Genomic DNA, 25867 nt, shown 5'->3' on the forward strand with positions numbered 1-25867 from the left:
CATCGAGAGATAGGGCAATTTAAAGGGGGCCAAACAAGCCAGAACAGCCCACGAGTTTTGCTGACGTTTAGTGACATATTGTTTCTCTTTTGTGAAATCATGATAAATAACCCTCATACGGGCTCATCATCTTGTTCCTAAATTCTAGGATATGAATTTTAGTGCTATGAGTGAGACTCTGCTCATTAAATGGGGAATGGCTAAGGAGGGCTAATAGTCACTGGTGTCAGTAATCTTTTTTGGTTCTTATCACTCTGCGAACCCTTTCAGATGTTATTAGCTGATAGCAAGAGAAAAAAAGCATTGCTAATTGAAAAGCACTAAATTGGAAGGAGATTGGGAGAAACAAAGCGCAGTCTTCCAAGAAATAGGAAGAAGATGATAATGGTGAAGACTGCAAGAAGTGAAAATTAAGGTAATTATAGTGAGGAGAAAAGCATATAACCACAGTATTATTATATTTAGGAAGAAGAAGAAAAGCAGAACGACTTGGAGTGAAGATTATGGGTAAAGAGTGCCTTGTTTCAGTTGCCATGGACACCAAGTAAGCTGATTTTGTGCATTGCAAGCACTTTTCTCTGAATGAAATCCCACATACACAACCAAACATTAGGCTCATTAACCATTCAACACAAAAAGCTCACACAACCTTAACTCTTTAGTTAGAAAGCATTTTATATAATCAGCAACTCGCAAAAACATGTTTTACAGAGATCAAGTAATGAGGACCCCCAGCTGGGTCCAAATTAACAAATTAATTTCCATGTTTTTTATGTATACCTCCCCAAATTCAACTTAATTAGAAAGATGCGGCCAACTGAGAAAAAAAGAATTTTTGTCATATCAGTATTTCACCTTTTATCTTGTCCTTCCAGTTAAAGCCCAAACAGTATTCAGTAAGGTCGGAAATTGTTCATTTCAGCACTTTTTTTTTTTCTCAGAGCCTGCAATCATGTGACAAAAGCTCAACACAAACACCGCAAACATAAGAGATGGGAAATTGCAGTGCAACAGAATGAATTCACAGCTCATTATAGATCTTATTTATCTTTGATGGAATGGAACAGGCTGGATGTTCTGTTCTTCATGGAAGGAGTGTGAAAAGCATAAACACGGCCAGGCTTTTTACCTTGTTTTAGTCATTTCTAACATAGTTTCCTTCAGTGGCCTGTGTCTTGTAAAATCTCAACAAAAAAACATTAGAATTTTTAAATTCTTAGATAAAATTGCATATACATTGAAAAATTCATACTGTCTTCATTTATTCATTGATTTCTATACCTCAATAGATTCATAGATGTCCAATTAAACAAGAAATTGTTTGCCAATTTATGATAATCAGATTATCTTGCATTTGCTTTCTTCTTTATATTATAAGTTATTGCTTTTTCTCTTTAAGATTAATAGTGTGCACACTAAAACTACATACCTTAATTAGTGGGCTTCTCAATCAATGCAACGATTCAGTGGATGTGAAATTGACTAGGCTCCCATGAGAACTGACAGGTGAAGTAAATGCATATAAAGAACAACAGGACAACAATGTAATAGCGCATATATTGACACCAATTCTCCCATGAGAAATATAGAAGGCTGCCTACTGGTTGATTATAATTAGACTTCTATAGAAGTCAAAGCAACACTCTGAAATTCTGAAAATAAAGAAAGAAAGACAGGAATATATTAATACATTGTTTCCTGATTAAGTTTAGCTTGTGGGAAAACAACCTTGCCATTTATGTGGCAGAAGATCGTAACATGAAAACATCAATGAAAAGCACAATTTCTCTCAATAACCAACAACTATTCTGTATTCAAGTTTTCCAAGGTAATCTACACGAACAGTATCGCAGATTTTGATGGGTTTTGAGTGGAAAGCGGTTTTGCCAATGAAAGCCTAAAATGATTTCACAAAGCGAAAAAAAAAAAAGTAGGTTCTGATTGGCCATGTGCAGGAACGTAAAACCACACCAGGCTTGTCAGAGCACTGATCGTTTTATTTATTTATTTTTTTTTATTATTTTGTACCGGTTGTAAAGCTTGCAAATGCGGCTTTCTCGCTGTCGCCTACTCGGAGTTAATGTGTTCAGCTTTCCCCGGGATTCGCATTGTTTCGTAGCTCAAATAAAAATGACTCGGAGACGGAAGTCAGCGTGATGCAAACGATTTATTGCAGCGGGAGTACACGCGCACATTTCAGCACACTGGACAGCGCACGGCGCCGCAGAGGCGGTGCGTGGATTCAACCGGTGGCTTTCAGCAGAGCAGCAGAGTGAGAGGAGTGTTTCACTCATTGTTACACACAAGAATACAACTCTTCGTGCTCCACATGTGGGATAGGTTGCTTTATTTTTGGAGCACTTGGACTTGGGATTTTTTCGCCCTTTCCAACAAAGTCCGGCATCGGAAGGCGTGCCGCTTGGTGAGCGTTTCACTCCACAAACCGTGCCGACCAGCGTGGAATAGGTGCCGACGAGAGACCGTCCATTTATAAGGATGCTGGTGGGAAATGCCTGGAGACAGAGATGACGAGATTTGTCAAAAAGCACTCGAACTCCTGTCAGATCTTTGCTCAAAGGGGGAAGTGCAGAATGAAAACTGTCTGGATTTTATCTACTATTTCCGAGATCTCACCAGACCACGATATTCTGATTCAGGTAAGGCATCATTTGCACGCTTTCCTTCAGTGGCGGAGCTGATCAGGAGGGAACGGGCATGTGACTTCTTTCGTTGAAACCGACCGGCATACAGCACGAGCTTTCGGGTTAGAGCATTTACTTGATCATAGTAGATGTTTAATCAACATTCTTGGTTTTTATTTTGTCCCTTAAAGTCATTTACCCGTTGTTAAATCGAAATTTCACTTTATATTTGAAGAAATGTACTGTTTTTAGTTTTGGGTTTTTTTCCAATTCGTTTATGCGATTTATTTTTGGTACCCACCAGAAGAAAGTATTAAACTAACTTAATTTCTGACTTTGTTTCATATAGTTAATTATACATAATTTATCTTTTCTCTCGGTTGAGTAAGCAGGAGGTCCATTATTCGCCTCTGTTATTCGCAGTTCTAATAGGCTCCTGCTTATTTAAAAGTTTATTTTCCTCTCTTGCCTAAAAGTCTCTGCCTTGGAGGAATAAAGTGTTTGCCTGAAACCACATCAGAATCAAAGCCAAATGTCAAGAAATACGATTAGGTTAAATCATTAAGGCTTTGAGGCTATCAAACCTCACCTGACTTGGCTGGCTGAGCGCGCGTGCGCACAAAAGCAATTCATAGATCGTGCTGGGCACAATTCCTGCAATCCTCCACAAGCCTATTTTTGTCTATATAGTTTGGGTGATGATTTCTGATTATACAGAAATCGTGCCATTTTAGGTCTTTCTGTGATTAGTTTTACTCTAGTCATTTTCCTCCTTAATTTTCTGTTCTGAGTAAACTCACTCACATCCCCAAATTTAGGATTTGTATGGGCTAACAAGCAGACAGGGAGGTTATTGATCTCAAATCACATGATATTTAATTTTATTTTTCACAAAATCTGGTAGATCTCATCCTGTATGATGCAACAACAGAATGATAAAGTCAGTGGACAGCCATTGGAGCAACCACAGCTCTAAAGAGCTTGGACTAGACTGTGTTATAAGACTTTCCTAAGTTTGTTTCTCATAAACATGTAAGTTATGTTTTTATACAAATCTTTTTATTGCTAACTACTGACAACAGTTAATGCCAGTCACTTATTTAGATCAAATTGTCAGACAGGTGCAGCAATATTAAACTATCAAAAGAAATTTGACTTTGCTTCCTAGCTATATCTGACATCTTGAAATTGACATCTGTCTCTTTAGGAAGTTCCTACCATTTCTGACACTTCCCCATCATCATCATCACAACAGTGCTTCTCTCTGGTGCCATTTACAACCTTTCTTAGGAGGTTTGGACTGAGAAGCAATTCAGATGATAAGCTCAAGAGATGCACAGTTCCATGCCACTTGCTAACTGCTGCCGCTAGTATGGTGGAGCTGTGCAGTGAAGGCAGATAGGGGTCCTCTGTGGGGCAGGAATTTGGGTGGGCTGAAGGTCCAAGATGGAGCTTTGGGTGATGGGAGATGCATTGTATGAGTAAGTATGTAGGCACTTTGGAATGGCTACCACAAGAGATTGAAAGATCTTTAATGTTCACAGATCATATGAACAGAGAGCACTGACATTCAGACAAAACACTTTTGAACAACAACATCATGTCTTCTTCTTCAGAATGCTGCCTGCATTGTTTTGACTATAGCTAAAGGCAGGTAAATATGTTTTGAAATGTCCTGCAAAAAGGTAAAATCTGTTTTTGGACACTACCCAAAAATAAACTAAATATTTCAGTCATGGGTTGTGCATCAGAATTGATCAAATATAACCTCACATTGTTGGTGGTATAACTATTAGAACCATATCCATTGTCATTCTTGGTTTCATACCAGTGCAAAGATGCCCTGCTGTCATCTCTTTTATCCTGGAGCTGATTTCATTTTCAATATGAACAATCCAATTTTCCATTTCAAATCATAAAGGAAAAATGAAATGTTTCTTGGTTTGCCTCTGAGACCCAGTTTTAAGTATAATAGATTCCCAGAATGAAAACACTGAGCAGGAGATGACCAAAATAGGTTGTCTTATATAAAACGCAGCAATTGTGCAACATTTCTTGCTGCTTTTAAAAGTAGCACACAAACTGCTGCTGTTTGTAATTCCATTACGTTTCTATCTAACCATCAGCCAATGTGTGTTACAGCTTTAAAACTAAGCTTCTGTGAATATGAACACCAAGCAACAGGTAAGACCAGGAGGAAAACAATTTAAAATGCAAGAGTCTGTCCCTGGATACTAACTTCTAATTAACAACTGAAAAATCAAGTAATGCTGCTTATTATACATTGAGAAAGCAGCATCTCAGAGCTTACACGTTGCTTTTTCCATCTCTTGCTCACCTCCTACACTATTGCACCTCTGAAGGTCTTGTGCTCTAGATTTGGTTCACCTTCTTCATTGTGATGCTGCCTCCAAACCACTCCAGATGTCTGCTGATTCCTTTTAACCAGTCAGTTCTTCAACATTCTGCCAAGCTGGGCTCGGTGTCCTCAGATGGCAAATCCCTCAGTTTCTCCCTGATCACACTTACTCTGGTGTTCACAGAATCTCGCAGCACAGAAAGGACAGTTGGTCTAAGTTCTTGTGCTAACTCTTATGACTGTGCCTACACACACACTGTTAGACCTTTTATTGTAATTTTACAGTAACTTACTGGCAACACTGTTGCCAGCAAGTTACTGTAATTACCATTCTACAGTACCTTTACTGGCAACAGTGTTGCCAGTAAGTTACTGTAATTACCATTCTACAGTACTCTTACTGGCAACACTGTTGCCAGTAAGGCAACAGTAACTTACTGGCAACAGTGTTGCCAGTAAGTTACTGTAATTACCATTCTACAGTACCTTTACTGTTATATTTCACAGTTAATTTTTACTGTGAGTGTGCTTTACAGTTATAACTGCATTACTGTAAATGTAGTTTCTAGTATAATACAGTAATTGTATTTTATAGTAAAGCTGGTCTACTGTAAACTTGTTTCACAACATAATGTCAGAGTTTTACTGTAAATTAAAGTTTACATTTCTTTAAGATAAGAATATTTTACCATAAACCGAAAAATTTCATAAAAGAAATTTTAGTCCAAGTACTGTGAATAACAGGTATTTATTTTCAGCAGATTTGTAGAAATAAAATCCATTTACATATTCGCAATGTCATAAAAAACAATGTCACAATACAATATAATGTGCTGTAAAACAACAAAACCATAGAACACATTTCCTACATCAGAAGAACTTTTATTCCATTCGTCAAACAAAATCAGTGGGATCCATCTTGTGGAAGCTGAACTGTAAAGAATAAGACAGACAATGTGGGAGGTCATGAGATGGTCAGGAAGTTATCTACATTTTCAAATCGACAGGAAGTTGACAAATTAAGCTGAAGTGACAATGTTCACATGCATAAAATCTTTGTCATAAAGCAGCATTAAGTTGATAATTTGTTTTAAAAAAAAATCAATTGGACTGAAGTGATAATAGAAGCTGCATAAAGAATGAGCAGGACTGGCTTCACTTCAGGTTTTTGGATTGTTTATGGCAAAAGCAGTCAGTCAGTCAGTCTTCAGTAATCCAAAAGATTGCGTACTACAAATGTCCCCAAGGGGACGATGAAGTACAACAATCTTTTTAGTCATTTTGTTGGTGCTGACGGATTACTGCAAAGGTGTGCCTAATAAACTGAAAACTGCATAGTATAAAAATACACCACACTTAAACGACTACACACTTATACATTTCTGTGATTTATTAAGAGATGCAGCGACATCCACTTTTTACCACGGACACAGAAAAGATGCAGGCTACTCTAAAGGGCTATTGTGTAGGAATCACATGGCATTTATAAATAATCATTAAAATCATATTAAAAAGGCTAAAGTAAAGTCAGAGCATGCAAGATAGGAGGAAAAGACAACAAAATAATAAACATTTACATTTGGTAAAATACTTACCTAGTTGGAAGTCCTCCATTCAAATTCAGCAAGTTGTTGGAAGAAGGTGGTGATCTGGGAGTTGACACTGACTACTTTCTTCTTGACAAGACTTCCCGTCTTGCGGCTTGTACCGACTTTGGCTGTGCATTTGGTACCAACATCTGGATTGATCCTCACAAAGAATCTTTTAACAGAAATAAAATATATTAATTGTAATTTTTAATGAAGACGTACAATACAGCAATCAGCTATGGTTCTTCATCATCAGTCAAACTGTCATTAAATTTAATTCATAAATGGCTTGGTGTAGAGTACTTGCCATTGTATCATCTCCAGCGTGGTGGATGCTGACTCCTGATACTCCAGATTGAAGACAGAATATGACCCAAAAAAGACAGCAAGGACGCTGGCAAAGTCATGTAGTTGCTCAGGCTGGAAAAATACCTTCTCCTCCATACTGACCATCCACCGGGTTGCAGACATCAAGCTATTTCCTAAAATAGACAAACCCTTGTCAGGCTAACGCTAGTGAGTAAAAGTACAGACTACCATAACAATTACATACATTGCTACGAAAAAATTATAGTGATAGAAAATATTCCTCTTACCAAGCATGATTACCCTTGGTGTAGTGGGTAAGGTCATTTCCATTTCAACAGACATCTTGGTGGAAGATACCTTTAAAACATAAAAGGAAAACTCTCTCTTTTTTTTTTTTTTTTTTTTTTTTTTTTTTTTGTAACCCCTCCAGGGGGTCTTTTTGTGGGCTCTAGTGTCCCTTTTTATGAAGTAGGCTGACAGGAAAGGGGGAGGGAGAGGGGGGAAGACATGCGGTAAATGTCGCCGGGTCCGGGAGTCGAACCCGCGACCGCCGCGTCGAGGACTTGAGGCCTCCAAATGTGGGTCGCGCTAACCCCTACGCCACCACGGCACGCCCAAAAAAAAAAGGAAAACTCTCTTAAATATGAATTACTGGTAGTAATTTATATTTAAAGGGCCAGTTCACTCAGATTACAACAGGTCTTTGAGAACCTCATCCCGGAGACTAGACTAGATTTTACTCCTACATCCTGCTACCACTCTGAAACAGCGGATGTGAATGCCAGTTTGTGGGGCTAAATGCATTTTTTAAAGCATTACATTCCACAAGTGTTCAGTCTGACTTCTGCAATGGCGGTGACTCCTGTGCATGTGGGACCTGAATGCAGAAAATGTTCTGAAGGAAGCAGGACATTGCTCTATTCCACATGCAAACCGATAATTAGCTGTGTGTTGATGTTTCTTCACATGACTACAAAATTCTGTAAATTCTGAAGTACAAATGCTGCAGAATTTACACCTGTACATAGTTGCACCTGTTAGTACTGACTTAACTTTAAATTTACAGGAGCATGGTTTAAACATGTGAACAGTCCTTATATGTAACCAGGGTTGGAAATTAACTTTTTTGTCCACCTGCCACTGTGGCTGAACCAACTCAAAAAATAACAGAAACTACTTTAATGTTTTTCACCTTTGTCCTCATTTACAGACTCTTATACACTATGTTGGAGATGTAATGGTACTTTAGCAGGCTAACCAGCTGTAGCAAGCTCAAAGTTATAGATTAGGTTAGCTGCTCCTCTACATTTCCAGACTATTTTGTGGCTTCAAATATGTTTGAAGAGCTGTCTTTTTACCTGTTGTCTTGTCTTTTGAAGAGATGAAGCTATGTTAGCAGCCAGCAGGACAGAACTGCACAGCCACTTGGAGGGAAAAAGCTTAGGAGTTAAAAAAAAAAGGTCATCTGAAGAAAAGAAAAAAAAGAACAAAGTTAGAAATTCATCCTTGCTGACCTACGTAGCTAATCTGCACTTTTAACATCTGCAAGATCATGGTTTAAACAAATGAACAGTCATTAGATGTAAAAAAAAAAAAAAGTGAAGGGGGGGATCAATTATCAGTTAAGGTTATATTGTTCGACAAAGGATGTAACAACAATGCTAACAGACACTCACGCACTGAGCTCATCTCAACCCAAAGCCGCCCGAGGAAGATTAAGCGGTAAAAGTCAAGCTAAAACCTTCAGCGGTAAAATTAGCACCTTAGCTAACGTTAACTCCGAACCAGCTCAAAAAATAACACCATCATATTTTCCTATCTTTCACCTCATTTACAGACACGTAACTTATAAGGTTGCAATATGCCAGTTATATAAAACACCAGAGTTAGTAAAGGTAACGTTATTTTACCAGGCTAACCAGCACAAACGAGCTCATGCTATAATGCTAAGTTATAGCATTATAGCATGATGCTATAAGTTACGTTAACTCCATCTAAAATGTACATTTCCAGACTAGGCTTTGGCTTCAAACAGTTTTCTAAGAAGTGTTTTTTTACCTGTCTTGAAGAGCTGAAGCAGTGTGAGCCCACAGCACGGAGACAGAGCTGCACTTGCACTTGGAGAGAAAAAGCTTCGGAGTTTAAAACAAACGTCATCAGAAAACAGTTGGAAGCGAAGCCACGCTTGATGACGTAGCTAGATGAACTGCATATTAATGTTAGCTAGGATGTGAAAAAAACAAAAGTACATTCTCTCTTTCTGCCTTAAAAATATGTTAACCACTAAAGGAGTAAAAATACAGAAACAGGGAACCACGATGAAGCAGCTATGATGACCGTTGGAAATCAAATATAATTCTTACTGTATATTATAAGTACAGTACCACTACTGTAATGTGTAAACAGTAAATTACTGCAAATTCAAAACATACAGTAAATTACTGTAATACTATGTACTATACCCATAATGCAATGCAAACTACAGTAACTACTTGTAAAGATGTCTTATAGGGTGACCAAACGTCCGTATTTCCCGGGACATGTCCGTATTTCACGTCCTGTCCCGGGCGTCCCGGGTTTGTTTTAGAAAGTGAGGAAATGTCCTGTTTTTTAAATTACCTTCATTGGACCATTATATTTACAGGCACTAGGGCACTGCGCACGGCCCTGCGTGTGACGTAATCCCTGAGCCGCGTCAGTGCGGGCAGCCCTGTTCTTAATCAGAAGATAGATAGCGTGGCTGTCAGTACGAAAACAACATACGAAAGCGCAAATGTATGTTTACCTACTATTTACAAAAGAGTTTCCCCGCTTTCAGATCCCCCCCCCCTCCCCCCCTCGCTACAACGTGTCCTGGTTTTCCCAACTGAAAATATGGTCACCCTATTTATGGTAGTTTTACTGGGCATTTTGTGGTATTTAACTGTAATAAATACAGCAAAGGCTAACAGTGTATGATGACCGTTGGGAATCAAATATAATTCTTACTGTATATTATAAGTACAGTACCACTACTGTAATGTGTAAACAGTAAATTACTGCAAATTCAAAACATACAGTAAGTTACTGTAATACTATGTACTATACCCATAATGCAATGCAAATTACAGTAACTACTTGTAAAGATGTCTTATGGTAGTTTTACTGGGCATTTTGTGGTATTTAACTGTAGAAAATACAGCAAAGGATAACAGTGCAGGCTCAAAGACATACTTAGCTAATTTGCTGGATTTGATTTCTGAGCTGCAACAAGAAAAAATGAGCTATCCTTTTTTAAAATTTATGACCATGTCCATTATCTTCATGCCAAACAATACACTTATTTCAGGTAGCTTAATTGCTAATTTCATATCATTTTGTGCTCATTGCACTTTTTAAAAAACTGTCTTTGATTAATGGTTCCCAAAAATATAGCCAGATTTAATTTTGTTTCTCAAGGTTGACACAATGTTTATATTTGTAAATGCTAATTAGCATAAACTTAAACAGAAGTAAATGATACATTTCTTCTGTATTATCTCTAAAAACAAAAATTAAAAAGTAAGATCATTGGCTTTGACACATTTGGGAAATATTTAACACGTAATGATTTGTTAATGTTAATTAGAAAAAAAACAAACTATTACTATTGATTAAAGTGTCTATCTTCTCCAAATGTCAATTTTCAAAAGTTGCAAGCTCCTATGACTAGGTCACAGTAGGATAGAAACAAAAGGACCACCCTGCTTATTACTAGAGATGTTTAATGGGGTATTTTTTTCAAAATTCTGTGCAAGTCTTCCCCTGGACAAATTTATTTTGAATATATGGCACAAATTCCATCTTTTCTCTTTTACAAAAGATAACTTATGGCATCTTGCAGAGTCAGCATAAGAAGGCAGAATGTATGCACCACTGACACCACATATACAAAAATAGACATGGTCAGGTGGATTTGCAGATACTGCCGCTATTAGAAAACACTGTGTAAGAGGGTGGAGTTTTAGAAGATCCCTATATGTTCAGCATAGCTGAATTCAAGGAGCTCAGTCAAAAGCTAAGGCAGACATGGGTGGCCAGCGTTTCAATAAATGAACATGATCGCACAATAAAGTTCTGCTGCAAAGTTGAAAAAATTTAATATCTCAGATGGATAGTTGTATGGCAAAATACTACAAGAAGATGTGACATGTTATGATATGATATGATTTGAAAAAGACAAGTGCTTTCTAAACTAAGTGACATTTTTTCTGTTTGATTTAAAGAACAAAAACTTGACGTAACAAGTACTATAGAATGGAAAACAAAAGCAGAGACATTTAAATCAAATTCAAGAATCTGCCAGTGTGGCAAAAGTAGGGAGTGGGCATTGATGGACGTTGTAGTAGTGCCAAGCAAAAGACGAAACACTGCTGTATAACTAGATCTTAAACAAAGAAAGACTCTAGACCAGCAAGGCGTGTTTGTTCTGTCTGCAAAATAATGATTTTATAGCTGTCAGATTCAGCTCTGTCAGATATAGGCTGATGCTTTCACCTGCACCTATACTAACTACAGGATAAGAGCTCTTTCTTTGATTTGTGAAACTGGAAGTGATTGGTGAGGCAAAAATTCAACCTCAGTGTGTATAAGAAATAAAAAACATGAGAATTTCTACTGCCCTCATAACAGGGATGAATTATATAAAGATTTAATTTTTGCGTTAAGTGGATATCTTGGTTAATTTTCAGTCTTGACAGAGACATATCCATAAAATCAACGGAAATTAATTAATTTAAAACCAATTCATGTCTTATCATAGTCACTATGGGAGTGTATGTGGATAAGTAGAAGTAGTATGTAGGTTACCAGATTAGAGATCAAGACCATCAAATCTCTTCTTTTCAACTAATCATTGCCCTCAGAAAATGAAAATAAACAGAAATCTGAACTCTGCAGCTAGAAGAAATGGATTGCTCCAAGGTAGTTCTTGTTTGAAGCTCATAATGAGAGAACAATGTCAGGTATGTTTCTAAATGTCTTATTTATCAACAGTCTCATTTCTAGTGCATTATTCTCTCTAAAACTGGAAAATATTGACATTTCATATATATTTTTTTACTTCATATTTTTGGCTGCGATATTAATAGGACTATTAATTTGCATATTAGCTTGTTTTTTGTGGCTGACTTTCTGCTTACCTCTTCATTTCATTGCTTCTCTAATTCAAATCTTGCCCATTCTGACACAAATGTTGGCATATCTATATTCAATAACCCAGAATTGACTTCCTGTTTTGATAATCAGCTTTGTTAAAAAATATTGTGCAGCGTAGAGCTCTGAACAGCAACTGGAAAGATAGAGGCTGGACCAAAAGAATAAGTTTAGTGCATAAATACTTGGTTGGGATTTGTGACAAAATGGCTTGGCAACATAAATACCAACCTTGTTGTCAGGAGAAGAAACCACTGTGCATGATAGAAAAATGTTGCATACTGTGCAGATTGCAAACATTGTACACATTATTGGTTTAGTCTTACCAAATACCAAAGCATACATGTCAGCTGAGAATCTTCCAATTGCACACAATCCATCCTGGTAAAACCAGGGGCAGCTACAATAGGAAAAGCAGGTGAATAACAGGAGAGCACTGGCTTTGGCAAGGGAGAGTATTGGACTCACCGGTTTGTGAAATTAGTAAAAAAAATGAGCCTAACTAATAATACACAAGGGAAAGATGCTTATCTCATGGTCGATCTCTGAATGTTTACATGCATTAGGACACATGCATGTAAACATGCTGTGTCATTCAGACATTCAAACATGTCTGGGATTAATGCACAATGGTTCATATAAAAGTTCCTTCTTTAAATTATCATTACAAGATTGTAGCAGTAGAACAATTTGCTTATCTGAAGACCATTCTACGTATGTGTGACTTTTCTCACAGTTGTGTGATGACAGTTGTGAAGACCTCATTACACACCCAATCTCTAGTTAAATTTGAATTTTATAAAAAATAAATTGACAATTAAAATAAAATAAAAGCACTATACAAGCAGGGAAACAGCAAAGATTAGTATTTAAGATAAAAAAGTATTTTAAAAAAGTAATTTTAAAAAATAAATACAAGTAATCTGGGGGTATATTTACTGAATATTAAGGTGAATAAGACAATTGAAGTCTGACAAAATAACCAATACAACAGACTAGAGAAGTTCAGTCAAGCATACATACCTATTACCTATATTACCAAATTATCTATACCTTTGGCAGATGCAGGTTTAAAATAATCCTTTAATTTTACCAATATGCTTCATCTGACTAGAACTACTTTGTGGTAGCCAAGTTTGAGTCTTGACATGAATCTGGTAATCAGTGGAGAGCTAATTAATAGGGTGATGGTAGGAACTCCTTACGATCTCAAAGAAAGGGAGTCTGCCCTCACTAATAATCTGTTTTGACAGTAATTCAAATATCATAAAATGAAGTCCACAAATACACTGTGGGCTTAGAATCACTGTGACGTGATTTTTCTGTTATGCCCGCTTTTATTCTCCCACACCCACTGGATGTATATGAATAAAATATATTGAAGTATTTTCCTTTTTTTTTAATATTGTAGCCGCAAAGTTTGATGTATTCTATTAGACTTCATGTAATAGATTAATGCAAAGTACTGCATTAATGTGAAGGGGCATGAAAAGATAACAGGGTATATAAAAGTTTATATAAATTGCATAAAGTGTGATGTGGATTTGAAGGATGGGAGTTAATCTGTGCAGTTAAATCAAAAGATAATCTGTTCATTACTCTGGTATTTATCAATACAAATAACACTTTTAATTATCTGATTTAAAACAGGAAATGTTTAGTCTTTTTATTTCAGACATTAAGAAGAATATTATTTGTGGGAGTGAAAACATTTGATCTCCATTTTATTCTTTAAACTCACTGGCTGATGGATTCCTCACAGAGCTCTGTGAGATGGTCAGAGTTTAGAATTTTTTCAACCTCACCTTACTCAAATATCTGCTTTCAGCTGTATTGACTTGGTTGCAAAGCTACCAAGACCTAAGTATAATTGATGGCAGAATCATGGGGATGCTTGTCTTCATCATGAACAGGAAAGCTGGTCGGAATTGGTAGGGTGGATGTAGCTAAATACAGGGCAATCTTGGAAGAAAGCCTGCAAAAGACTTGAGATTAAAGCTGTGATTCAACCACCAGCAAGACAACAAACTTAAACATATATCTAGAGCTTCAGTAGGACGGTTAAGAGCAGTGGTCGCCAAACCAGGTCTTAATGGTCAGAAACCTCTTTTAAATGAATGGCAATGAACAGTTCTCAATGAGATTCTAATAAGAAAATACAATCATTCAAATCAGGTCTGTTGGAGCAGGGACAATCTGAAATATGCAGGAGAATGAACCCTGAGCACAAGGGTTAGGCCCACTGCTATTTGCATACTAAGAGATTGGAATAGGCTGCTCAAAATCCAATCCTTTAATTCATTTAAGAATTTGTGGCAAGACCTAAAAGGTGGTATTTATAGATCATCTTCATTGAATATGGCTGAGCTATTTTGCAAAACGTCTTAAATAATTTTTATAGTAGCAGGAGGCAGTTCTGCACAGTAGCAACTGGAACAGATAAATAGAAATATAAGGCATACTATTCAAACTTTTCCATGTAAAAACTGCTTATAATTTCTTTCATCTTCAAAACTGTGCAGTTCTGTGGATTGACCTTTACATCAAATCCCAATAAATTGAATAGAAGACTGTGGCTGTAATGGAAAAAGTGCAAAGAGGTTCAAGGGGTTCTTATAATTTGACAGTGCTAAGTGCAAAATATTAGAAAATGTACAATTGTTGTGATCTGTGTTTTTCTGTATGTTTATTTTGAGTTTCTGTGTCTTCTGAGTCTCCTTGTTGTCCTGTCTTCCCCTTGATTGTTCCCAGGTGTGTCTCGTTCCCTGATTACCTCCTGTGTATTTAGTGTCACCTGTGTCTCTGCGTCTCTGCCAGGTCCTTGTCAGTTCTGTCTAGCATCGAACCTGTCTTCATTGTTGTCCATTCGTATCACCAGTTGCTACCAGTGTTGAGTCTTAGCTTTCGCTCAGCTGTGCTGCCTGGTCGTTGGACTGTTTGTATCTGGACATTTTCACCATCAAAGATTCGTTATTCACTTCTACCTGGGTCTACAGCGTCCTGCCTCACCATCTACACCGCACTTCATGACAATAATTAATGTTTGCAGATACTTTTGTTTAAAAAAAATATTTGCTGCAAAGAAATCAATCTTAAACAATTTATATGTTAATTATACTGTCATACGTAAACACTGCTACATCGTTTGAGAATAGAAGCATTTTTATGCACCATACACCAGAGTTTAAAGTCTTAAGAGAAAAGAAAATCCTGTCAAAATGTTTAAACTGAACCCCAATGCACTTAAAAAAGTCAAATAAAACTAAAGTCTAAGAACATTTATTTTGTAATTCATAATTAGCACATTACTGTATCTGTTCTGTGTAATTTAGAAACAAAAACTATCTTGAAATATCTGTCGGAAGATAATGTGTTTGTATTAAGAATTGATAATATTCTTACTTTTCTCCTATTGTTCTACAATAGCAATGGTGTAGGTTTAGCAAGAAGCAAAATTACAAGTAAAATCTCAATTTAATTTTGATTTCTTTTCACTTGTCATCTTCTCAGATATATCAGTGAGTCTACTCTCACTAGTGGTTACTGCCTGTGGATTGGCACTATTTGGGGTTTCCCTCTTTGTCTCCTGGAAACTCTGCTGGATACCATGGAGGGAGCGAGGACTTTCACCCACAACAAAGGAGGCTCAAGGGCACATAAACCCCACCATGAGCCCTCTGCCCACACAGCCTGCACCCCAACAGCCAGTTTACACTGCCGTCGACCCTCCGATGCACAACCGCCGTAAGTCTTCACATTGTTCTGTCGCCAAAGAGCCTACACCCGTAGCCTCTATTGTGTCAGTGGAGGCTCCCATGACTCCCGTGTCACCTCCACCTGTGGTGCTGGCCACACCAGAGGCAGCTATGAAGATAAGCCACACATCCCCGGACATACCACTGGATGCTCAGAGTAAAACTAGGGAAAACGGAGTTCACACAAACCCTCGAATGCAGAGGCAGACAACAGAACCAGCACCAGGTGGTTGCTCAGAAATGGGGTAGGTATTTTTTTTCCTAATATTCACAAATAAGACGTATTCCTGTTCTGAGAGTCCAGCCTTTCCATGATCTTGAATGTTACTACTCGTATGTCTCTCTTAACAAAATAAAAGAAAAAAAGTTTAATCTTACTGCCGTTGATTATTTTTGATGTAGTCTGACTTTAACTATTTCTTTGCCTTTTTTGTCCTCAGTCAAGGTTCCATTCGCAGACATATCAACCTCTCTAACCCAGATTTCAATGTGGCACAGTTCCAAAGACAGGATTCCCTTACTGGAATGGGTCTTGGCCTTGGCCGCCTCAAACCCGAGCTGTACAAGCAACGCTCACTTGAGGGGGATGAGGGCAGTCGCAGAGGTGGGGGCTGTGGGCGCCTCCATTTTATTCTTAAATTTGACTGCGACTTGGAACAATTAATAGTTAAAATCCACAAAGCAGAGGACCTCCCAGCCAAGGATTTCTCTGGTACCTCTGATCCTTATGTTAAGATCTACCTGCTGCCTGATCGGAAGACTAAACACCAGACCAAGGTGCACCGCAAGACGCTCCACCCTGTGTTTGACGAGGTCTTCCTGTTCCCTGTGGCCTACTCTGAGCTTCCCACACGAAAGCTGCATTTCAGCATCTACGACTTCGACCGCTTTTCACGCCATGATATCATCGGTCAAGTAGTGGTAGACAACTTCCTGGATCTGGCAGATTTTCCCAGGGAGACAAAACTCTGCCGTGAAATCCAATATGTCTCCTCGGTAAGTCATTTCAGGTACTCATTTTGTTCCATGGCTATAGAAATGAAAAGTAAAAAAAAAAATCTATGTTTTATCTTGGTTCATTAGGTTTTTAAAAAAAATATTTTTCTTTTCAAGCAGTTGAATTCTCATTTCTTCATTAAACACTTGTTCTCTGAGGTTCTTTGTGGTGTGAAGAAGCATAAAATCATTGTCTGCTTTTCCCTTTGCATTACAATTAGGTTGACTAGTCATTGTAACAACAGAAAAGATAACTATTTGAAAGGAAAAACAACCAGCACACAGTAGCCTTCAGATGCCTATCTAATACAATCTTTTACAATGTTCACAGTTGCCAGACATATGACTCATTTTAGTCTGGGTCTGCAGCTATTTCTCTTTCTGCTGAAACTAGCCAAAAGACAAAAAATTCACAAGACTTTTGAGAAAATCAACAGGATTAAAAAGCATTTCCCACATCAGGTTTATTGTAGTTGTGCTTGTGTCTATTTTAAAAGGTGACAAAATTATAATGTGAGATTATTTAAGGATCACAGCTGCTATTTTATTCGACAAGTATTATCAAAGATGGGATTTTTTTCCATTTAAACTTCTTACTCCTCATGTATCTAAATATAGAAAAGAACACTAAGCATCATCACTGCGGTTTTGTGGCTCATTTCATTTTTGGGTTAATGCTGAATATTCTGAGACTAAACATGTCTAACAAATAAGTTAACTTTTTCTTGCTTAATGAAAGACAATGTGGGGAGATTTATGTTTTCTATGTTTGTCCTTTCTTTGTAAAGCATTTTTGAATGTCCTAAACAGTATTATATGTTTGTCCTAAGGTTTTGTCATAAGAGACTTACAGTGTCAGTATTGGAGAATATTTTAAATGAAGTATCTTTTCTTGAGCCTTTTCTGCAGCAGATTGATTGGCTTCCTTGTCAACCTGAGATACAGCATGAGGGTCACAATTGTCTTCACTGACAGTAATGTTATAATTATTAGTACTATTGTTTCTATATTTTGTTTTGAAATACTTTACTGTGGTAGAGAAATTATTATTTGCATTAAATGACCAATCAGCTATATAACTTTCGTTTTTTTATTCATGCCATGGCCTTAGCCTTTTAGTCCCTTAAGTCCTTGAATTTAAAAAAATGTGAATAGATTTAAGGGCTCCAGGCTTCAGCTTTAACATCAGTGACTCACAGTAAGAAGGTCTCAGTTTGAAAGCTGGCAACACAAACTTTGCGGAGTTTACACATTCCCACTGTGCATGGGTGGACTTTCTTCATGTACTCTGATTATGCCCTAAAGTCTTTATACATGTGACTTAGTTAAACACAAAAGAACAAACATTACCCCTAAGTGTAAGTGTATGCCTTATGTGTCTTTGTGTTGACCCTGCAATGGAAAGGAACTTATTTTGTGTAAAGCCCATCATTTCTCTCTTTTGGGCTCCAGAAAGGATAATGAGTTTTGCAAAACTGTTCTAGTTTGTTGTTGAATTGATAACAAAAAAAAGACAATAGTTGACCAGAGATGCATCTTTTTTTAACCAGTCATGCAATTAGTCAACATAGGAAGTTTTTTTTCTACTCTAAATATCCTAAATCTTCACATAACTAAGAGTAATCTCCAGCTACCTTAGAGAGTGAATTGCTTGCTGAGCCTCAACAGATTTTCTGGAAGAATCCAAATGAGAGGAAATCATGTTTGAGGAAAGACACAAACTGGGTTTGGTAGTTTTGCTTCAAAGCTACAGAGCAATGTAAACTTAGAGTTTTATGTCTGAGTCGATATTAAAAGATTTGAGGATACACACCTCCGAGAAAGGCCCATTTCACTTGCTGAGCTCAAGTAGAGCTGCAGCTAGATGTCTACCTGACTAAGAGAACTTCCTTTAACAATTTTGAGTAAAGAGGAAGTTATCTACAGTAAAATACTATTTTAGTTAAGCAGCATCTTCACCTGATTTCAGAAAAAATACACCTTTCATTATAGTTTCAATTTATAGAAAGCATGTGTAAATGATGCTATTATAATTATTACAACAACCAGTTTTGATCATTTTGTTGAGGTATTTTACTAACTAACTAACTTTACCAATACCCACAATTCCCAATGAAATTAGCCATATGGTCTGCAGTTGTACCCTTTTATCAAATACATTGCTATCTGTAACAATATTGCAGAAACAGTTGTTGCACTGCAGCAGTGAAGAAATGAGAGCACACATGCAGTCACGGTTCTTCGTATTTTGTAAAGTGTATGAATCATACTCACAATCCTGTAGATTTTGGGGCACCCTTAAAGAAATGTAGATCATGATGCCCAATTACCCTAAGCTAATGGCAAGTTTATGCAATCAAATAAGAAGTAAGAAGGTCTCACTTTGAATGCAAACAGACAAAACTAGTTTGAGCTTAATAATTAATAAATACTATACATTACGTCAGTAACATTTAAAATTTATTACCATGTGAAAGAGAAGAGTGATGGAATAGATAAAGTTGTCACAAATCAACAGAGAAAAAGAGGCACAGACATTATTCTGTCGGCATGCTGAAGATAGAGACTTCACAGGAATATCGACAAAAGTATTGATATTTTTGAGCAAACTCCCAGCTTATGGTTGTTTTGTGGATCAATGCCTCCACTTATGCCCTTGATTAATTGTTAGTCAATGTTGTCCATTTAGAGCAGAAACCCATGAGAAAGGTGGATGATGAGAACCAGTGATTCACAGAATCCAACATCCTCCATTCTCACACTTTTCTTTCACACTCCCAGTACTCAGAGAAACCAGATACAGCTCACAGGCTGTATGCCTCGTCTGAGCACAGACTGTAAGACATGCACAAATGCTTGTGTCCACAAAATCTGCACAGAAGTCTCTCAGAAATTGGTACAATATACAAAGGTAGGGCATTCAGTAACTACTGCACCACAGATGATTGGATATAAATGATGGAATTTTCTTTAAGCCGCATTGCCAGAGGGAGGGACCATACTGTTTGTTTTGTTGCCAGATTGGTCTCGTTAAGCTCCACAGCAGAAGCAGAATGTATATTGATGGGAGAACATGTGTTATTTTTCTGATATTGAGAATGGCACTGGTAATAAAAACAAATGCTACGTAATGCTTTTATTGCTTAAGGGGATTTGGATTTGATTTCTTTTTGATGATTTTAGCTTTTCAGCTTCATGTAATGAAGGGTAATGTGCCACAGATGGTAAATTCAGAACAACAATAAATCTAATATTGTCGAAAAACTTCTGCATTTGATTTCTAAGCTGGATCCTAGAGCAGATTTTGAAATTGTTTACCTGTGTGCATTTTGATGATGCATGTTGACGGTGGGACATGAAGCATGTAAAACCCGCAGGTCCTTTGTGGGATCTGGACCATACTACGTCAATAGATAAATAAATAATCCTTGGCTGTGTTTGATTATTAATTTATGATTATACAAGATTCATGCTGAGACATATGCCCTTGTGTACCGTTAGTGGTATATTTCTTTTTTCTTGCCTTGTATTGTAACACTATATTTATAATTTCTGAATACAAATATCTCATATAAAATAATCTCAACCATTGTATGAGCACCCATCGAATTAAACATAAAAACTGTCGCAAGAACCTCTATCGCTATGACAGTCCTAGGTAAACCTAATTGTAAATATTGGACTGAAAATGTTTTTATGCTTTCATCTATTGTTTCAAATAATGAATTTACAGTTGGTCCTCATTTCAGGTTGTCTCTTGGTCATCAATTGCTGAAGAATTGCTATGAATTATTCTAAAGCCTAATTTAACACAGTTGTGCAGTATTTATACTTGCTGAAAATATTATTTAAATATCTGAAATGTATAAATTTCAACTGCTTTAATTACAAAGGATATTTGCCCCACTTCATACATAAATATGTATTACATATCTATTGTTGTATTCATAGCATATGGATGGCACCATTTCATGTTAAATCTCCACTTGTATCAAATGGGAAGCGTGTTTATTTGAACTCTTTGCATCTTGCAGAGTTCAGTATGAGAGACATCTGTGTGGTAATTATTGTGAAGCTACAGCTAAATTGAGCAAGCCATTACACAACCATGTTCAACAATCTTAAGTTAATAAATCACAAGAACCCTTTCACTTTCACAGGAGAAAACAAGCATATCTGTTAGAGCCGCATCAATAAGTAAAACCAAACATACTCAGATGCTGAAGGTAATTACTGGCACATCCTGGCAGAAACAGTGAACAGAAACCGTATTTACTGTGCATAACATTACCATGTCAAACAATTATTTGTATGCAGGTAACTGGGGGGTAGCATTACTCATGAAAAGCAAATTTTCTACTTTTACTGGCTTAGTTTTACCTCTGATTGCATCAAATAAAGATTCTTCATCAGACTCAAATCCTAGACCTTGTGTCTGAGTTGAGTCTTGAGTCTTTACAGTGTGAAATCAAGTCTGTAAATTAAGTTTTTGCAAATTAAAAGTGACTTTTGTTTAAGTCACAGATTTGAGGCTCCTCTGGTAGTGATGCTTTATGTGAATGTTTCTTCCCAGCTAAGCTTGCATTACTGTTCAGATAGTGTCTTTGCTTCTCTATCGCTAATTCAAAAAAAAAAAAAGGATTATCGTTTTATCCATGATAAACCTTGAGTATAGGTCATTTGGTGTGCATAGATTTGGAGCATGTGTTTAAATTCCTCTACTTTATGAAAACCCTGTTGGCATAGAGAAAACTTGCAATGATCACAAAACAATAACTCTGGAATCACATAGTAAAATGCTGCACTGCTCTGTCACACATATTTGGTTTCAATATATTTTATGTTTTTATTTTTTTTCACTCTCATAAAGATGCACACACATAAGATTGCACAGACTGGATATACTTTACCACTGAAATTTTAAAACATTTGCAAGGTGTAACATTATTGTCAGCATGAACGGCTGGATGGGTAGATGGATGTCCACAACATTTAAATGTTTAAGGGGCTGACATTTTATAAAATTAAACAAACACATCAATAACTCCGGAAGAGATTGTAGTGTAGGAGTAGTGCTCACCACACATTTTGTCTGCTGCCGTGGTTCTCACTTCTTGGTGGAGCTATTTTCAGTGCAGGTGATAAGTGAGCTGCATCTAAGAAGAAGTCTGCATTCTAGCTGAAATATGGGAGGGTTTTATCTGAGCCAAGCATAGGACACGGTTTTTAATTTAAAAAAAAAAAGAAGCACGAAAAGCACTGAAAGTAAAAGTCAAGACACTCCTGCTGTTCTTCCTCAGCTTTGGCTCCAGTGCAAAAAGGAATAACAAACGAAGATTCAAACTGAGGTGAGAGTAAATGTGTCTCTGATGTCTTTTAGGATAACGTGGATCTTGGGGATTTGATGTTCTCCCTCTGCTACTTGCCGACAGCAGGCCGATTGACCATCACCATGATACAGGCTTGCAATCTTAAGGCCATGGATATAACTGGTGCATCAGGTAAATGAAATAAGACCTTGTCAATCCATAGAAAGTTGCGTTGCTGTCCAGGAAAGAAATAAATGCATAACGTAAACATTTCTCTGTCTTTTAAAAAGATCCGTATGTGAAGGTTTCTCTGATGTGTGAGGGTCGGAGACTGAAGAAAAGGAAGACATCTACGAAAAGAAACACCTTGAACCCAGTCTATAACGAGGCTATTGTCTTTGATGTCCTTCCAGAAAACATTGAGCAGATCAGCCTTTTAATAGCAGTGATGGACTATGATCGGTTAGCTTACAACTTACACCATATGGCTACCTTTCATTAATAATTATAACAAAATAAACAGATAAACATACACTGAAACCTTTTTTAGGGAATATGTAAGCTATGGTTTAAAGACTGAACATTTTTAACAATCTTAACACTTTCCTTTCAGAAATTTTTTCATTAAGAATGTAACATGGCATTGACCCAGAATGCAAGGCAAGCTGAGATTACATTCTTTCTCTTCTCTCTTCCTCCTGCGCCTGTAGTGTGGGTCATAATGAGGTCATTGGTGTGTGTCGAGTCGGCAATGATGCAGACAGCCTCGGTCGAGAACACTGGAGTGAAATGCTCACATATCCACGGAAACCTGTCGCCCACTGGCATCCTCTTGTTGAGGTGAGTTGGCTTTTCTATAATGGATGTGACAGCTGTTTCCAGGCATGGACGACTGACCAGTTTTCAAACGCAAAGATTTTTTTTTTCAGTTGTTTTTTACTAACCATTTCAAAACTGGGATCTTCCATAAAACCTTGACAGATTTAAAACTTCAACTTATAAAAAGATAGAAATATGAAACAAGTACATATTTCTACTTCCTAGTCTTTCACAAATAAAACCAAAAAAGTTGTCTGTTTGCTTGTCTACATAAGTTGAGAACAAAAAAAGCATCTTCTCTCTAAAAAAGCATAGAGAAGATGCTTTTTTACATACTGTTATTTAGTTTGTATTTAAATAAATTAGATGTCTTTGGAACAATGGTCTTAAGACACAAGAGACCAAAGTGGAAACATAAACCACGTGCACTTACCAGAATACTAATGTAAGTGTAAAGGTAAACAAGGCCGTTTGTCCTAAAGCTGATTCCAGTCATACAGCAGTTTAATGACGCTCAGGACATCTTCAAATCTGCAACAGAAAGTATGATAAAGAAAAGTTGCTGTAGTGCCATGGTTGTAGAAATATCTGCAAAAATAAATGCCTGGAAACCGCAATAAAAGAAAACATTATTGTACACATTGTAACAGTTTTGCTATGCAGAGGCTGATTACATTATAAAAAAAGTTATTTAATTTTGTTGTCTCAGACGTTGGTCCTACAAATGATTAGACCATGTGGTTTTGTCCCAAGATTTGTATATTATTGAGTCATTTCTTTTTCAAGAAGAGAAGTCATAATTTAAATACATTCCAGTTTTAACACGACATAAAATTAATGTTCAGATATGTATCAAATTTGACAAAAATAAGACACTGTTTTTCCCTAGGAATAATAAGTATAAAATAAAAAAAACTATTACCTCAAATAACAACCATTTCCACAAAAGAAGTAGGAACTCCTAGACGGTAGAGAATAAAGTGATTATAAAGTCTGAACCTGAGTAGGAAAAGAAAAGAAATGATAATTGAGTTTCATTCACCTTCAGCAATTCAATGCAGACAACTTTCTTGTACCGTTGAAAAACATCAAAGTTTAGCAGCAAAAAACCAAAAACTAAGACATCCTAGGAATCACAACAAATAGTACTGTATTTTTCTACATCCTCAGCAGCTGCTGTATTTTGAATCTTGTGTAGAAACCAAATATTAACCCAAGTTTTATTTTCATTTCCACAAATCACTCATTCTCACAAAAATCTTGTCCCACCTGGAGGTGCATATTTATGCATTCACATCCCACATAGACCATTTTATCTTGAAAATATTTCATCCTTTCACTTGCAGATGTCAGTCAGAATAGAAAGTTGATTAAAAAAAAAGAATAAAGGCTAAACTTTGCTGCTATGTTTTACTACCCAATTCCGTGCTGGTGGTAAGTTATTTCGTATGTTCAAAAACAAAAATTTGTATATAAAATAAATGTTGTGCTTTTTCTGATTATCTATCTGTTTCTATGAGTTATTCGTGTATATATTTTTCTTAATTGGTTTACTTGTTCATAAATTAATTTTTGTTTGTTTATTTTTTTCACTTCTGTTTATTACAGTACCAGGGGACTACAAGTAGTAGCCAAGGAGGATCTTGTAATTCCCTCAAAGCTCCTCCTTCTCCGTAGCCTTCAGCAAAAATTTAAATGAAACTACTGATCAACCTGAAGCTCTTGCTGAGTGTTGCTGAATGTTGTTCAAAAATGGTTTTAATAAAATTAATCCAGGCATTTAGTAACAACTATGGAAAGGAGAGATGCACACTGTCTTATGTTGCATGTAGAATGATTGCAAGAATGGATGTTTTGTTTTTTATGATGTTTCATTAGAAAAACAGGTGTATGCAGACATTTTAAGTCTGTGCAATTCCTGCGTTTATACAGACTATACTGTTATTTATTTTTACATAGTCTTGGTACTTGTTTTAATAAAGTGAGTCTGTACTTGCAAGATGTACTTAAAACCATTTGAACTGCCATGCCATTTCTTTTGTTCTATTTGGTGTTGACTTGGTGCATGAGGTCATGGTTTGGTGGGAAATCTCTTAGTTTGTTTGCTTCTGTTTCTATTTTTACAATGCAGTGTGTTGCTTTGTCTGTTGATGTGAAGTAACGGTTAATTTACATACAATGTATATGTGAGCAAAACTATGTTGAATGTTGGAAATAAATAGTGTCGAATAAAAGTAACTGGAGCCTTTTTTGCTGAGTTGTCATATTATTAAATTCCACAAAGAAGAATATTGTTTCTATCTATCTATCTATTACAATATGCATATACACATTTTACAAATAATGTGTAAGAAATTTGTTTTAAGCTGCAGTACGTAACTTTAACAAAATAGCTTTTTCTATATCTGTTAAAACTATCACTATGCTGCAACAGTATTATATGAGACAGATGATCTGTGAAAAGAAAATCCTTATTGTTGATAGCTTTATGAAGTAATATATATGCAGACATTGGGATAGGATATTAACAGTGGCTTGCGGACTTGCAATAGTAACAAAATGGGACAACAATGCATCCAATCTGGACCAATTGACAGAGATTTTTGAAGACATTTATCTGACAAACATAATGAGGGAATAAAAGCCCTAGATGGAACAGAACCAGGAGAAATAGGAAGTATCCCAAAGAAAAAAATAAGACATGTGGACCTGACAACATGTCTTACTCCTGTTCATGTAAATCCCTGTTTTTGTTAGCAGGATTACAACAAATTGATTTACATTTTTATCTCAGGTTCTGTTCATTGCAACTATTTATAGCAGTGGTGATATGTTGTTACAGATGAATATCCTAAGACTGTAACTATCTTGCCCTTCAAATATTTGAGCAAGCAGTGAACAACCATGACCCTGTCTG

The 25867-nt window shown here is 36.6% G+C and overlaps 1 protein-coding gene across 1 annotated transcript; it reads left to right on the top strand.

Moving 5' to 3' along the window:
- Positions 1-2025: 2025 nt before the first annotated feature.
- On the top strand, positions 2026-25199 carry syt9a (synaptotagmin IXa). Its single transcript, XM_032561367.1, has 7 exons — positions 2026-2657; positions 15582-16071; positions 16267-16822; positions 22203-22323; positions 22422-22593; positions 22842-22971; positions 24559-25199. The coding sequence occupies exons 1-7, from the start codon at positions 2510-2512 to the stop codon at positions 24625-24627; spliced, it is 1686 nt and encodes a 561-aa protein (XP_032417258.1). The 5' UTR covers positions 2026-2509; the 3' UTR covers positions 24628-25199.
- The last annotated feature ends 668 nt before the right edge of the window (positions 25200-25867 follow it).

This window comes from Xiphophorus hellerii, chromosome 4, assembly GCF_003331165.1.
Source record: "Xiphophorus hellerii strain 12219 chromosome 4, Xiphophorus_hellerii-4.1, whole genome shotgun sequence".
NCBI classification, from domain to species: Eukaryota; Metazoa; Chordata; class Actinopteri; order Cyprinodontiformes; family Poeciliidae; genus Xiphophorus; species Xiphophorus hellerii.

Coding starts and splice junctions, on each gene's coding strand:
- syt9a (XM_032561367.1), top strand. CDS start 2,510: ATGCCTGGAGACAGAGATGACGAGATTTGTCAAAAAGCACTCGAACTC. Junction 16,823..22,202: donor AAATCCAATATGTCTCCTCG/GTAAGTCATTTC, acceptor GATGTCTTTTAG/GATAACGTGGATCTTGGGGA. Junction 22,594..22,841: donor GCAGTGATGGACTATGATCG/GTTAGCTTACAA, acceptor CTGCGCCTGTAG/TGTGGGTCATAATGAGGTCA.